General features: G+C 45.5%; 1 protein-coding gene across 1 annotated transcript in view; it reads left to right on the plus strand.

Annotated features, from left to right (window-relative positions):
* The first annotated feature begins 5,720 nt into the window (after window positions 1–5,720).
* Window positions 5,721–12,974, plus strand: part of rxfp2l (relaxin family peptide receptor 2, like) — a 139,037-nt gene continuing 131,783 nt past the window's right edge. The window contains exons 1-4 of the mRNA XM_070883953.1: window positions 5,721–5,733; window positions 7,856–8,002; window positions 11,924–12,004; window positions 12,296–12,401. Of these exons, the coding sequence (XP_070740054.1) occupies window positions 5,721–5,733; window positions 7,856–8,002; window positions 11,924–12,004; window positions 12,296–12,401 (347 nt within the window). The remainder of the gene's footprint in view (window positions 5,734–7,855; window positions 8,003–11,923; window positions 12,005–12,295; window positions 12,402–12,974) is intronic.

The following is a 12,974-nucleotide window of genomic DNA, read 5'->3' on the forward strand; positions in this document are numbered from 1 at the left end:
ATTCCGACTGTTTTGATTCCGTTAACCAATCCTCAATCCATGCTAGTATATTGCCCCAATCCCATGAGCCCTAATTTTGTTTAATAACCTCTTGTGTGGTTCCTTATCGAATTCCTTCTGAAAATCCAAATACACCATATCCACTGGTTTCCCCCTTAACTATTCTACTAGTCACAGCCTCAAAAAACAGATTTGTCAAACATGATTTCCCTTTCATAAATCCATGTTGATTCTGCCCAATCCTATTATTATTTTCTAAGTGCCCTGTTACCACGACCTTAATAATAGATTTTAGCATTTTCCTGATAGGCTAACTGGTCTGTCGTTCCTCGTTTTCTCTCTCCCTCCTTTCTTAAATGGCGGGGTTACATTTGCTACCTTCCAATCTGTGGGAACGGTTCTAGAATCTATGGAATTTTGGAAGATAAGAACTTTTATCTGTATAGCGACTTTAACGTCGTAAAACGTGTCAAGGTGCTTCACAACAATTTTACAACATGTTACATATTGATAATTGAGGGGAAGAGAGAAAAAGCAGGAAAAGGAAGTGTAAGAAAGAGTTAAAGCCTCGGGTCGAAAGCGGCAGCCAAAATACGCACACAGACAGATATAGGCGAGAAAAACTTTAAAAAAAATTCAAATTACATTGTAAATAGTACAACAAGGAGTATACAATAGTAAAATCAAAGATTAATAATAATTAAACAAAATTAAATAATATACAGCATAATTATAAATTAAATTAAAATTAGAAAATCAGCAACTGAAGCAAATTAAATCAGTTATTAGCTTTCTTTAAGATTCATTCCCTGACCAATGATTCAATTAATTTGAAAGAACCAATCACTGTCCTCCATCCTGGTGATGCCAGAAATGTATTACTTTTTATTTCTCATTTTGTCCCCTTGACAGGGCCTGCAATAGCTAGCTTATGTTTAAAACTCCCTCCAGCTGCTTCAGGCTCAAGTTGCCTCCATTGTCAGGAGACACATGTTTAAAACTCCCTCCAGCTGCTCCAGGCTCAAGCTGATGATGACCAATGCATCCACTATCTCTATCGCCACCTCACAGGCCATCAGGTCCAGGGGATTTATCGGCTTTCAGTCCAATAAATTTCTTACTAATATTAATTTCTTTCAGTTCCTCCTTCTCACTCGACACCTTGGTTCTCCACTATTTCCTGGAGATTTTTTGTGTCTTCTGTGAAGACCGACACAAAAGGGCCGAGGTTGCCCCACCTGATAAGGCCTCTGGCCGCCTGAAAGTGGCAGCCATGGGGCGGCGCAGAATAGCCGCCAACTCTCCACAGAGGAGATGTCATTTTTAAATTGCACTTCATCAGGGGCGGGCCAGTGTAGGGAACCACTCCGCCCCTTTTCCTGCCACGGCATGCATGTGCCGACCCCTTCCTGAAATTGCCCCATGGGAAATATCCCTTTTGTGGAATTGCCCCGCGGAAGCGGTGGTGCCGCCAGCCAGCACCACTGACAGCTTTTTGTGTCGGTCCACTCCTTGTTAGTCAGAGGTGCAAACCGCCCTTAAAGGGGAGGTGGCGCTGCCGATGACGCAATCGACAATTATGCCCCCGGCTTCAGCCGGGCCACCAACAGGCAGCCTGGCTCTCCCTTTTGGGTCCCAGGCCGCTGGCCCGGCCGAAACCCTCCCTGGTGGCCGACTGGACCTAACTTAAAAATTTAACTGAACGGGAGAGACATTGTGATGCGTCAGCTCGATGCAGCGTGTCTGTGTCGTGCTGATGAGTGATTGGGGCGGCTGACCCGCTGCAAGGACATTTCCACCCCTCAACCGCAACGACATCCACCCCAAGCAAAAAAAAACATCCAAGTGCCGAATATTGACATCACCTCCACTGCAACCCATGCTGTAGAAAAACTTTGAAGAAAGCAGAAGGTGCACCCTTTTTCGGGCGGAGATGAATTTCTCCCCAAAAGTACTTGTTTAATTTCGCTACCATTTGTTTATTCCCCATTATAGGGCCCAAGTTTCCACACGATAAAAAACGGGCGCCCCTCCGAGCTGGGCGCCCGTTTTTCGCACCTAAAAAAAAAATCGCAATTCTGGAGCGCCCTGCAGCTCCTTGTCTGTTTGGCGCGGCGCCCAGGGGGGCGGAACCTACACTCGCGCCGATTTTGTAAGTGGGAGGGGGCGGGTACTATTTAAATTAGTTTTTTTCCTGCCGGCAATGCTGCGCATGCGCGTTGGAGCGTTCGCGCATGCTCAGTGTGAAAAAAACATTGGCACTCGGCCATTTTTGTAGTTCTTTGTAGCTGTTTAATTTTTGAACATTTTTTTAATAAAAGCATATTACCATCAGCACATCAGCACTTGCAGCCTTCTCACTGTCTCCTTCCCCGACCCCCCCCGCGGGAAGAACGGGCGCCTCCTCCCCCCCCCTGCGGGAAGAACGGGCGCCTCAGGCTGACTGCAGCATTCTCCAGAAGCACTTTCACACAGGTAGGAAGATGGTTTATTTAATCTTTTCTTTGCTTATAAATGTTTATTTAGGTTGGATTTATTTGTATAATATTTGTAGAAGTATAAATAAGGATTTATTGTAGAATTTAATGACTTCCCTCCCCCCCCCCCCCCCCCCCACCTCGTTCTGGACGCCTAATTTGTAACCTGCGCCTGATTTTTTTAATGTGCAGAACAGGTTTTTTCAGTTCTACAAAAATCTTCACTTGCTCCATTCTAACTTAGTTTGGAGTACGTTTTCACTGTGGAAACTATGAAATCAGGCGTCAGTGGCCGGACACGCCCCCTTTTGAAGAAAAAATTCTGTTCCAAAGTAGAACTGTTCTACCTGACTAGAACTGCACAAAAAAAAATGTGGAGAATTGCGATTTCTAAGATAGTCCGTTCTTCACCAGTTGCTCCTAAAAAATCAGGCGCAAATCATGTGGAAACTTGGGCCCATAATTTCTCCTGCCTCAGCCTGTAAGGGAACCACATTTACTTTCGCTAATCTTTTCCTTTTTACATACCTGTTACTGTTTGTTTTTAGATGCCTCGCTAGTTTACTCTCATCTTCTATTTTCCCTTTCTTTATCAAATTCTTGGTCCTCCTTTGCTGAATTCTAAAATCCTCCCAATCCTCAGGCTTACTGCTCTTTTGGTAACATTATAAGCCTCTTTCTTTGACCTAATACCATCTTTAACTTCTATTGTTAGCCACGTTTGGACCACTTTTCCTGTGGGGTTTTTGTGCCTTAAAAGAATGTATGTTTGTTGTATATTATGTATTAATTCTTTAAATGCTATCCATTGCTTGTCTACCGTCATACCTTTTTAATGTAGTTTCCCAATCAATCTTAGCCAACTCGCCCCTCATATCTACGTAGTTTGATTTGTTTAGATTTAAGACCCTAGTTTCAGATTTAACTAAATCACTTAGAATTTTATATTGAGTTTCAATCATATTATGGTCACTCTTCCCTATGGGCCCCTTTACTACAAGGTTATTAATTAACCATTGCTCATTGCACAAAACTAGATCTAAAATAGCCTGTTCCCCAGTTGGTTCCTCAAAATACTGATCGAGAAAACCATCTTCTATACATTCCATGAATTCGTCCTCTACAATATTACTGCATATTTGGTTTGCCCAGTCTATACGATCAAAGACCCCATGGATACCGTATTATCCTTGTTACATGCGCCTCTAATTTCCTGATTTATACTCTGCCCTACATTACAACTACTGTTTGGGGGCCTATAAACAACTCCCACCAATGTTTTCTGCCCTTGCTGTTAGCCCCATCCAAACTGATTCTACTTGATTTTTCCGAGCTAAAATCCTTTTTCTCTGTTGTCTTTATCCCATCCTTTATCATTAGGGCTGCCCCTCCTCCTTTTCCATTTTGCCTATCTCTTCTAAAAGTTAAGTATCTTGGAATATTTAGTTCCTAACCTTGGTTGCTTTTGCAACCACGTCTCCGTAATGGCGATTAGATTAAACCTATTAATTTCTATCTGCGGTATTAATTCATCTATTTTGTTGTGAATGCTTCGCCCATTCAGATCTAGTACCTTTAGCTTTGACATTTTTCTATTTTTCCCTGATGTCACCTTAATCAATGATGCCCTATTACCTTTGTTACTCTCTCTCTCCCTTCCTGACCCACTCTGCTTATTTTTACTCCAAACTCTGCTCTGCTCGAGAGCCTTGACATTTCTTTTGCTGCTTTTAAATTTACTCTTTCCTGAATCCTCCCAACCCACTTTATTAGTTTAAAGCCCTGTCTACTGCCCGAGTTATTCAATTCGCCAGGACACTGGTTGCAGCCCGGTTCAAGTGGAACCCGTCCCAACGGAATAGCTCCCTCTTTCCCAGTACTGGTGTCAGTGCCCCATGAAACAAAACCCCTGTCTCCCACATCACTCTTTGAGCCATGTATTTATCTTTCTAATTTGCTTGTCCCTACACCAATTGACGCGTGGCTCAGGTAACAATCCAGAGATTATTATCTTTGAAGTTCGGCTTTTTAATTTGAACCCTAACTCCTCAAACTCTTTCAGCAGAACCTTATTCCTAGTTCTACCTGTGATGTATGTAGCACACAAATCACTGACTCCACACGGTCTGGTGTTGATCTAACTGCTGTGACCTTAGTCCTTTATTGAACAGCTCCAGAGTGCCCCACAGGTGTGGTGGGCAGCCTTTTATACTGCCTCGTGCAAGTACTTTCAGGTCTCCCACCACAGCGCCCTCTGTGGTGCACCATTGTACTTATCATACATTTAATGTACCAGAGCAATACACAACATCACTGCCCCCCCCCCCCCCGAGTTCAAAAAGCCGTTGCTAGAATTCACTAAATCGAGAACCGCATTAGCCCATTGTAATGTTGGTCACGGATCCACGTCCCTGAATTTAAACACTGTGACCATTTAGCATTGAAATATTAACTCTTGTTGTAATTCGCAATTCATGTCCATTATTTTAAAAACAGTGACCACCCAGCATTAAAATACTATTTCTTGTCATAAATCCATCATCCTACATTCACCTGGCACACTTAGGCTCACTCTAGCCTTGCAAAAGTCCAAAAGTCTTTGTGGGGACCGCAGTGGTGTGAGGCCCTTTTAAGATGCCCGGGAGCATTTCCCTTTTAAGACGCCATCTTGTGGCTCCCATGAGGCTTCCCGTTGGGCGCCGCCATCTTAGGTGTCCAACTGGCCTAGAAAGAAAAAAAAACAACACGGAAGGAGGGAAAGGGAAACACACAAGGTGGGGAGAGGGAATTTGGGGGAAAGTTTCAGGCATTTGTCCACGATCCTCTTCCTCTGGAGCTGATGCTGGACTTAATTGATGCTGGCGCTCTCAAACACGGTGCGGCGTTTTGTTACAGCTCCCGCCATGGCCGCCTCTCCTGCTGCCTCCATGGCCGCCACCATCGCGGCCGCTGCCGCCGCCCGCTTGTTCCGCTGTGTGGGTCTCCTGGCCATCGATGGACCGCAGCGTCCCGCCGGCCCGCACCCCAGCAATGGGCCCGCACCTGTAACCTTGAGTGGAGGCTGAGGCTGCAGGATTGCTTGGGGCCAGGAGTTCTGGGCTGCTGCTGCAGCTCCAGCTCGGTTGCCACTGCCCTTTGGAAACCCGGGGAGCAGCAGTCTGTGGGGGAGTGAAGAAGTCTTCCCAGCTCCCACGGACATTTCCCATCCATCTTCTGCCAAGGAGCGTTAGCCCATCGACTGCAATGACCCATAAAGGTAAACCATGCGTCTCGCCCCCGTGAGATACCTGTACATCCGCCCTGCCGAGAACAGGTATCAGTTCCTTGGTGTAAGTACGCAGCTTTGCCATGATCGGGACCAGCTTGGGTCGTGCAGCCGGGTTACCCCACAGTTTATCAAAAGTTCTCTGACTCATCAACGACGGACCTGATCCCGTATCCACTGCCATACTCACTGGGACTCCATCAATTTTTACTTCCATTATCACTGGGGGCGAATCGCCAGTGCACGTATACAGTCCCAACACCTCATCATCTTCTGCCTGCTCCTCACTGAACAGTGGATCATCCATCATCTCCTCAGCCACATGGTGAATCCGATTTCTTTTACACATGCACTGAAGGTGGCCTTTAATGTGGCAGGTATTGCACGTATAATCCGCAATCCTGCACCGGTGAGCCCCATGGCTTCCTCCGCAGTGCCAGAATGGTGCTGCTTGATTGGCCCCCCTCAGCGGACTCTGAGTTCCAGGACCCCGAGGTCCGTGCTCTCTGCCCTGGGCAGAGCCACGTTCTGCAGTTTTGACCGTGGTGGGCGCTATCCTGTGGACAGTGCCTGCCGGGTTCGAGACTGTGTGGATCATTTGCTTGGTGCTGCACGTCGAGGTCATATATGCCTAGCTGATGGTGATGGCCTTTGTCAGGGTGACTGTGGGTTCTGTGGCTAGCAGCTTGTGAAGGAGGCCCTCCTGGCCAATCCCCATGACAAAAACGTCCCGCAGCGCCTCGTCAAGGTGTGCTCCAAAATCTCACAGCACTGCGAGTCTCCTGAGGTCCGCAGCATATTTGGTGACATCCTGGCCCTCGGGTCTGCAGTGATGGTAAAATTTGTATCTGGCCGTGAGGATGCTCTCCTTCGGTTTCAACTGGTCACGAATGAGTTCAATCAGCTCCTCATATGACTTGTCCCTGGCGCTCCCAGGTGCCAGCAAATCCCTGACGAGACAGTACACCTCATCGCCACAACTGGAAAGCAATATCGCCTTATGCTTCTCTCTCTGCGTTCGTGTCCACCGTCAGATCGTTTGCTGTGAATTAGTACTCGAGCCTTTCTGTAAAGGCCTCCCAATCATTGCCCACGGTAAAATCCTATAGCAAGCCCAGAGTAGCCATGGTTGCGTGGAATTCGTCCGCTTCCTTGTCCCCAATGTGATGTATATAGCTCACAAATCACTGACTCCACATGGTCTGGTGTTGATCTAACTGCTGTGACCTTAGTCCTTTATTGAACAGCTCCAGAGTGCCCCACAGGTGTGGTGGGCAGCCTTTTATACTGCCTCATGCAGGTACTTTCAGGTCTCCCACCACAGCGCCCTCTGTGGTGCACCATTGTACTTATCATACATATAATGTACCAGAGCAATACACAACACTACCTATGTCATTGGTTCCTATGTGGACCACAACAACTGGATCCTCCACTTCCCACTCCGTTCTTCTCCAGCCGTGAGGAGATGTCTTTAACCCTGGCACCGGGCAAGCAACACAACCTTCGAAACTCCCGGTTGTGGCTGCAGGGAACAGTATCTCTTCCTCTGACTATACTGTCCCCGACCACATTTTATATTTCTTTTCACTCTCCCACTTGAATGGTTTCCTGCACCATGGGGCCTGCTTTCCCCTCGTTCACACAGGCAGCAAAAACCTCATACCTGTTGGATAAGTGCAAAGGCTGAGGCTCCTCCAGCACTGCACCTGGGGTCCCCTTAGCTAGAGTTGCAGTCACACCCTCCTGACCCTACCACTAACCAGACCTGTACCACTACCTAACCTAAGGGGTGCGACTGCCTCCTAGATGTAAGTGTCTAGGTAACTCTCCTCCTCCTTGATGCATCGCAATGTTTGCAGCTCGTACTACAGCTCAACAATTCTGAGCCGAAGTTCTTAGAGTTGCAGACACTTACTGCAGCTGTTGTTGCCTGGGATCGCGATGCTCTCCGCCAACTCCCACATGCTGCAGTTACAAAACATCGCCTGCCCTGGCATCTCGAACCTTGTTTTATTTATTAATGAATTAAAGCTTTTATTCAATCGATATTTTAGTTTTATTGTTTAATTATTAGCCTGATATATTTTATCTTTGCATTTTATTGTTGCAGCTTCCAGTGAAATTCCTACAGGCCATCAAATCATAAACTGCCCCGTTGGATACTTTCCTTGTGGCAATCTTAGTGTGTGTCTGCCGCAGCCTTTACACTGCAATGGGATCGTAGAGTGTGAAAATGGAGCTGATGAAGACTATTGTGGTAGGTACAGAATGGGGGAATGTTGACACTGGGTGCAGGGGACCGTGTGATTTATGTCTGTTGGTATGTGTTTGAGATCAGATTATAAGACTTTCAAACTTCAGAGCTAAGTTGACGGACACGTATTCTGAAAACTCCATGGTGAGATGATACCTGACATCAGCAGCTGTTATTTTACTTTCCATGGGAGGAATTTTTAAGGGCGTCTTCCTTTCCTTCCGCAGAAGAGGAGGCAGATGATAAAATGGTGGATCATTGATTTTGTGCCTGAGAGCCTTATGATAACAAAAGAGAATTTTGCCCCAACCTTGTCAAAATAGTGTTAAATAAAATTTTGATCCATAATAACCAGTGACATCATCTTTACCTCAACTGGCTCCCAGAGCTTTGATGATACAGTGTAGTCTAAAACCAAAGGCAAAACTTCTCAAAGATAGCAGCAGCTGTCTCGCAAGAGCAATTGGATTCTTGCTATTTTGTTATTTCTGCTTTCAAAGAGAGCATAGTCAGGCATTGTAGAAAATCACATTTCCAATTTCTGTAATCTGAGGAAGACTGGTCTAAGGGGCCAAACACTGACTGGCCTTGTTCCATTCCCAACCAGTGGCTCGGTTAGAGTTAAGAACGAACAAGTCATTTGAAACAATTGTTGAAAAGAAAAATGAGAATAGATTTGTCGCGTACACTTCTAAAGAGGGAGTCTCAACGTTATGAGCCCTGGAGTCTCAACATAAAACCACTTTTACCATCAGCAGTCATTTAAAAATACAGATTAAAAAGGGATTGACTTTTAATGTATTTTCATTTTTTCTATCCATTTGTGTTGATTTATAAAAAATGTTTAAACGACAAAGGTGAATAACATCATCGGGGCATAGAACGACAACAATAACTTTTATTTATACAGCATCTTTAATATAATATGTCCCACAGTTCTTCACATAGTATGTTCACTGAGCAGAAATTACGAGATATAACTGAATACACAGTCAAAAAGATAGGTTTTAATGAGGCTTAAAAATGGGAGAGCAAAGTACCAAGGTAAAGGGGTTTAGAGAAGGAATTCCAGTTGAAAACTCTATAATTGAAAGAGGAGTGGCATGAAGGGAGGATGTAAAGGAGACTGGAGTGACATGATTGTAGGGCATGCCTGAGACATTGGGTTGGAGGAGGTTGTAGAAAGGTGAGTGAGGGGTTTGTAATTAAGATTCTTAAAGTCAGGATATTAGTAAACAAAAGACTTGTGTTTATACAGAGCCTTTCATCCTGTCAGGACATCCCAAAGTACTTGAGACTCTTCAGAGCCAATGAATTATATATCTTTTGAAGTGTAGTCACTGTTATTGTGTGAGCAAACAAGACAGCTAAGGCTGGAAATTGTCCTCCGCCCCGTTAGGGGCGGATAGTACGAATTAAATGATGAATTACCACCAGGACAGATGGGGCGGAGATTAGAAAGAAGTTCGACCCCTTAGTGTGCAAAAATGAACGAGGTACTGTTGGGGGTGGCATAGGCACGGAAGAGAGTCGGGAGTGGGGCGAAAGGCGGGCAGTATAATTCAGCGCCGCGCTGAGCACGTCACCACGACGCAGACGTGCCGCTTTGCCCTGATGCGTCGCAACGTTCCTTCCCTTGACTTAAAGAGGAGGGATGCCGTGAGGCCTCCGTTGCACCACCAGGGAGCGGTTTGGCCAGGCCTGTTGGCGGCCCGACCAAACCAGCGGCCGCCATTGTCGGGCCGACACAGGAATCGGCCGACAATTTAAACAAAATGGTGGCCGCGGTGGTACGCCCTCCCCTTTAAGGGAGGACACACCATCCAGCCACCTGCGCAAAGCTGTTGCGGGCACCGACCACGCTCCCATGGGGCAATTTCCCTGCGGGGTGCAAAAGGGGTCGCGTGCCAGGCGGGGCGGGAAAGACAGAGCGTGGCATTAAGCCGTTTCCGCCACCCCGGCCTGGAGGCAATTGCGGATGTGTCGCGCCCTCTGTCTGCCCCGCATGCAAAGGCCTTACCGCCCTGTTACAAAAAGGGGTAATTTCAGCCCCCTAAATTGTGCACAATTCTTTCTACAATTCTTTCCACAATTCGTTCCAACAATTGTTTCAAATGACTTTTTAATTCTCAAATCTAACCATGCCTCTGGTTGTGAATGGAACAAGGCCAGTCTGTGTTTGGGTCTTCCTCAGATTACAGCCAGGTCCCACAAATAGTACTGAGATAAATGACGTGGATACTTGCTGAACGATAAACATTGGGAGAACTCCTCTGCTCTTCAAATAGCGCCATGGATCTTTTATATCCACATGAACAGGCACATAGTGCCTAGGTTTAACATTTCATCTGAAAGACAGTATCGCTAAGAATGCCGCACTCCCTCAATACTGCACTGGAAGATAAGCTTAGATGCTTAAGTCCGGGAGTAGATCTTGAACCCCTGACTTTCTGACTCAGAGGCTCAAGTGTTATCACTGAGCCAAAGATTAATTAAAGCTGATATGAGCATTTTGAATTGACAGGATTATTGTAATAAATGGATACATTTTTGTCTAAAGCACTTTAGGTAATTCATCATCATAAGCAGTCCCTCGGAATCGAGGAAGACTTGCTTCCACTCTTAGAATGAGTCCTTAGGTGGCTGAACACTCTTCGTCAGTAATGAATTACTTTTTGAGGTGCAGAATCTATTGTTATGTAGGCCAGCACAGCAGCCATTCCACACCAACAATGTGACACAAACAGCCACAAGATTAATGACCAGTCAATTTTTCATTAGGTTGAGGCCAGAATGTTGGCCAGAACAGCAGGAGAACTCCCTGCAGTCCTTCGAATAGTGCTCTGGTTTTTTAAATCCCTATACTAATTAGTTAAGCTCTCATCGTCATCATTGTTGTGTATGGAGAAAGAGTCAGACTGAACACTGAGCTCAAAGTAAAGTGTGACCTTAGTCTTTTATTGCAGGTCTCCAGAGTGCCTCTCCAACCTGTGAAGCCTCCTTAAATACCTGTGCCCCCAAGGGATTATGGGATCCCTTGGGACTCCCGGGAATGAACCCTCTGGTGGCTGTACAGAGTAAATACAAGTCCACATATATAACCAATATCATCATCATAGGCAGTCTCTCGGAGTCGAGGATGACTTGCTTCCACTCTAAAAGTGAGTTCTCAGGTGACTGAAGTGTCCAATGTGGGAATTACAGTCTCTGTCACAGGTGGGGCAGACAGTGGTTGTAAAAAAGGGTTATCGGGGAGCCTGGATTAATGCACGCTCCTTCTGCTGTCTACGCTTGGTTTCTGCTTGTTCTTGGCGATGGGACTCGAGGTGCTCAACGCCCTCCCAGATCTTCTTCCTCCACTTTGGGCCAGGGATTCCCAGGTGCCGGTGGGGATGTTGCACTTTAGCAAGGAGGCTTTCAGGATGTCCTTGAAGTGTTTCCTCTGCCCAACTGGGGCTCGCTTGCTGGGTTGAAGCTCCACGTAGAGCGCTTGCTTTGGGAGTCTCCTGTCGCGCAAGTGGACGATGTGGCCCACCCAACGGAGTTGATCGAGCATAGTCAGTGCTTCAATGTTGGGGATGTTGGCCTGAGCTGGCACACTGAAGGCGAGGTTGGACCTCGTCGTCAATGTCTGTTCTTGCTGACAGTAAGCTACCGAGATATGGAAACTCTCGTACTGCTCGGCTCAGTAATGCGTGCTGATAGTGTCACACAGGATGAAAAAAAAACATGTATTTGTATGCTGATTTTCTTCTTACGGCTCTTTTCAATTGAAATCCTTCCAGATAGGCTTGCTAAAAATTCTGTTTTTTTCCCCCCTTCAAGTGGGCTCAATTTTGGATGGTTCAGATCTGAAAGTTATTTTGGAGTTTGCTTTGATGTAATCTACTGCATCGCTTATTTGCTTAATTTTTCCCATTTCAGCTGACCTCCATGGCTGGCCAAAGCTTATAGATTGGTATTTCCAACAAATTATGCGTCATGATGCCGAACCATATGATTGTTGTGAGTGAACAGATATTTTATTCTATTTGTAGGCTGATGTTTCCTGTATGAAAAATAATAAGCTATGGTGTAGAAATTCAGGTGGGCCCATTTTTTTGCATGCAGGGGATGCAGAGTTAAAATCGAGGCTTAAGTGCCCAAATAAAAAAATGTTCCATTTCACAGCATTGCATCTCTCACTTTGTGTACAAAAAGTCTCCTCTAACCAACCAAAGGTATAATTCACACCTTTATGTTACTGTATAAAATGTGTTCATTTGAACTCATTTGCAATCTTATCCTTCCTTCCAGTAGTTGATGTGTACCCAGAAAACTGCACTTGTCAAGGTTCAACAGTCGTCTGTGAAGAGGCAGGGTTCCTCTCCGTGCCATGGTTTACCGCCAATGTAACCATACTGTAAGTAGCTTGGCTGTTTCTTCACTTTGGCAACATGATCAACAGTGGAATAAAATGGTGGATGTCCACATCAGTCACCCATCAGCTGTCAATGTTTCTTTTTCAGGAAGCAGTTCGTCCACTTAGTGTTCAGACCTTATTTTATATTTTCCTATATGAGAACATAAGAAAGCATTTGCTTATCAAGCCCACAAACATGAACAATTTACCCGTTTCCTAAGGAAGCCTGTGTATATATACTCCTTGATTGCCAACAGTTTGGAATGAGATGCCAGAGCTAAACCAGCAAATTCATTCCTCCCTGTATTTTTAGGTGATATTTTCCCCTTCTGCATATTTTTCCATGTGCACAAGAACACTGAGAATATTTCTTGAAAGAAAAATGATATGTAGAGATGAAATAGTTCAATGCTTTTGTTGAGTGGTTCTTACTGAAATGCACGGAGGAAAAAATATTGCTCCTCCAGGTCACAGTCGCCGCTAGATGTGTATCGGGGTGGGATTTCTGCCTACAGGTACAAACCTGCAGTGAAGCCATCCCATTTTCCTGACTCCGAATCAATTAAGTGTGCA

This window comes from Pristiophorus japonicus, chromosome 6 (assembly GCF_044704955.1).
Source record: "Pristiophorus japonicus isolate sPriJap1 chromosome 6, sPriJap1.hap1, whole genome shotgun sequence".
NCBI classification, from domain to species: Eukaryota; Metazoa; Chordata; class Chondrichthyes; family Pristiophoridae; genus Pristiophorus; species Pristiophorus japonicus.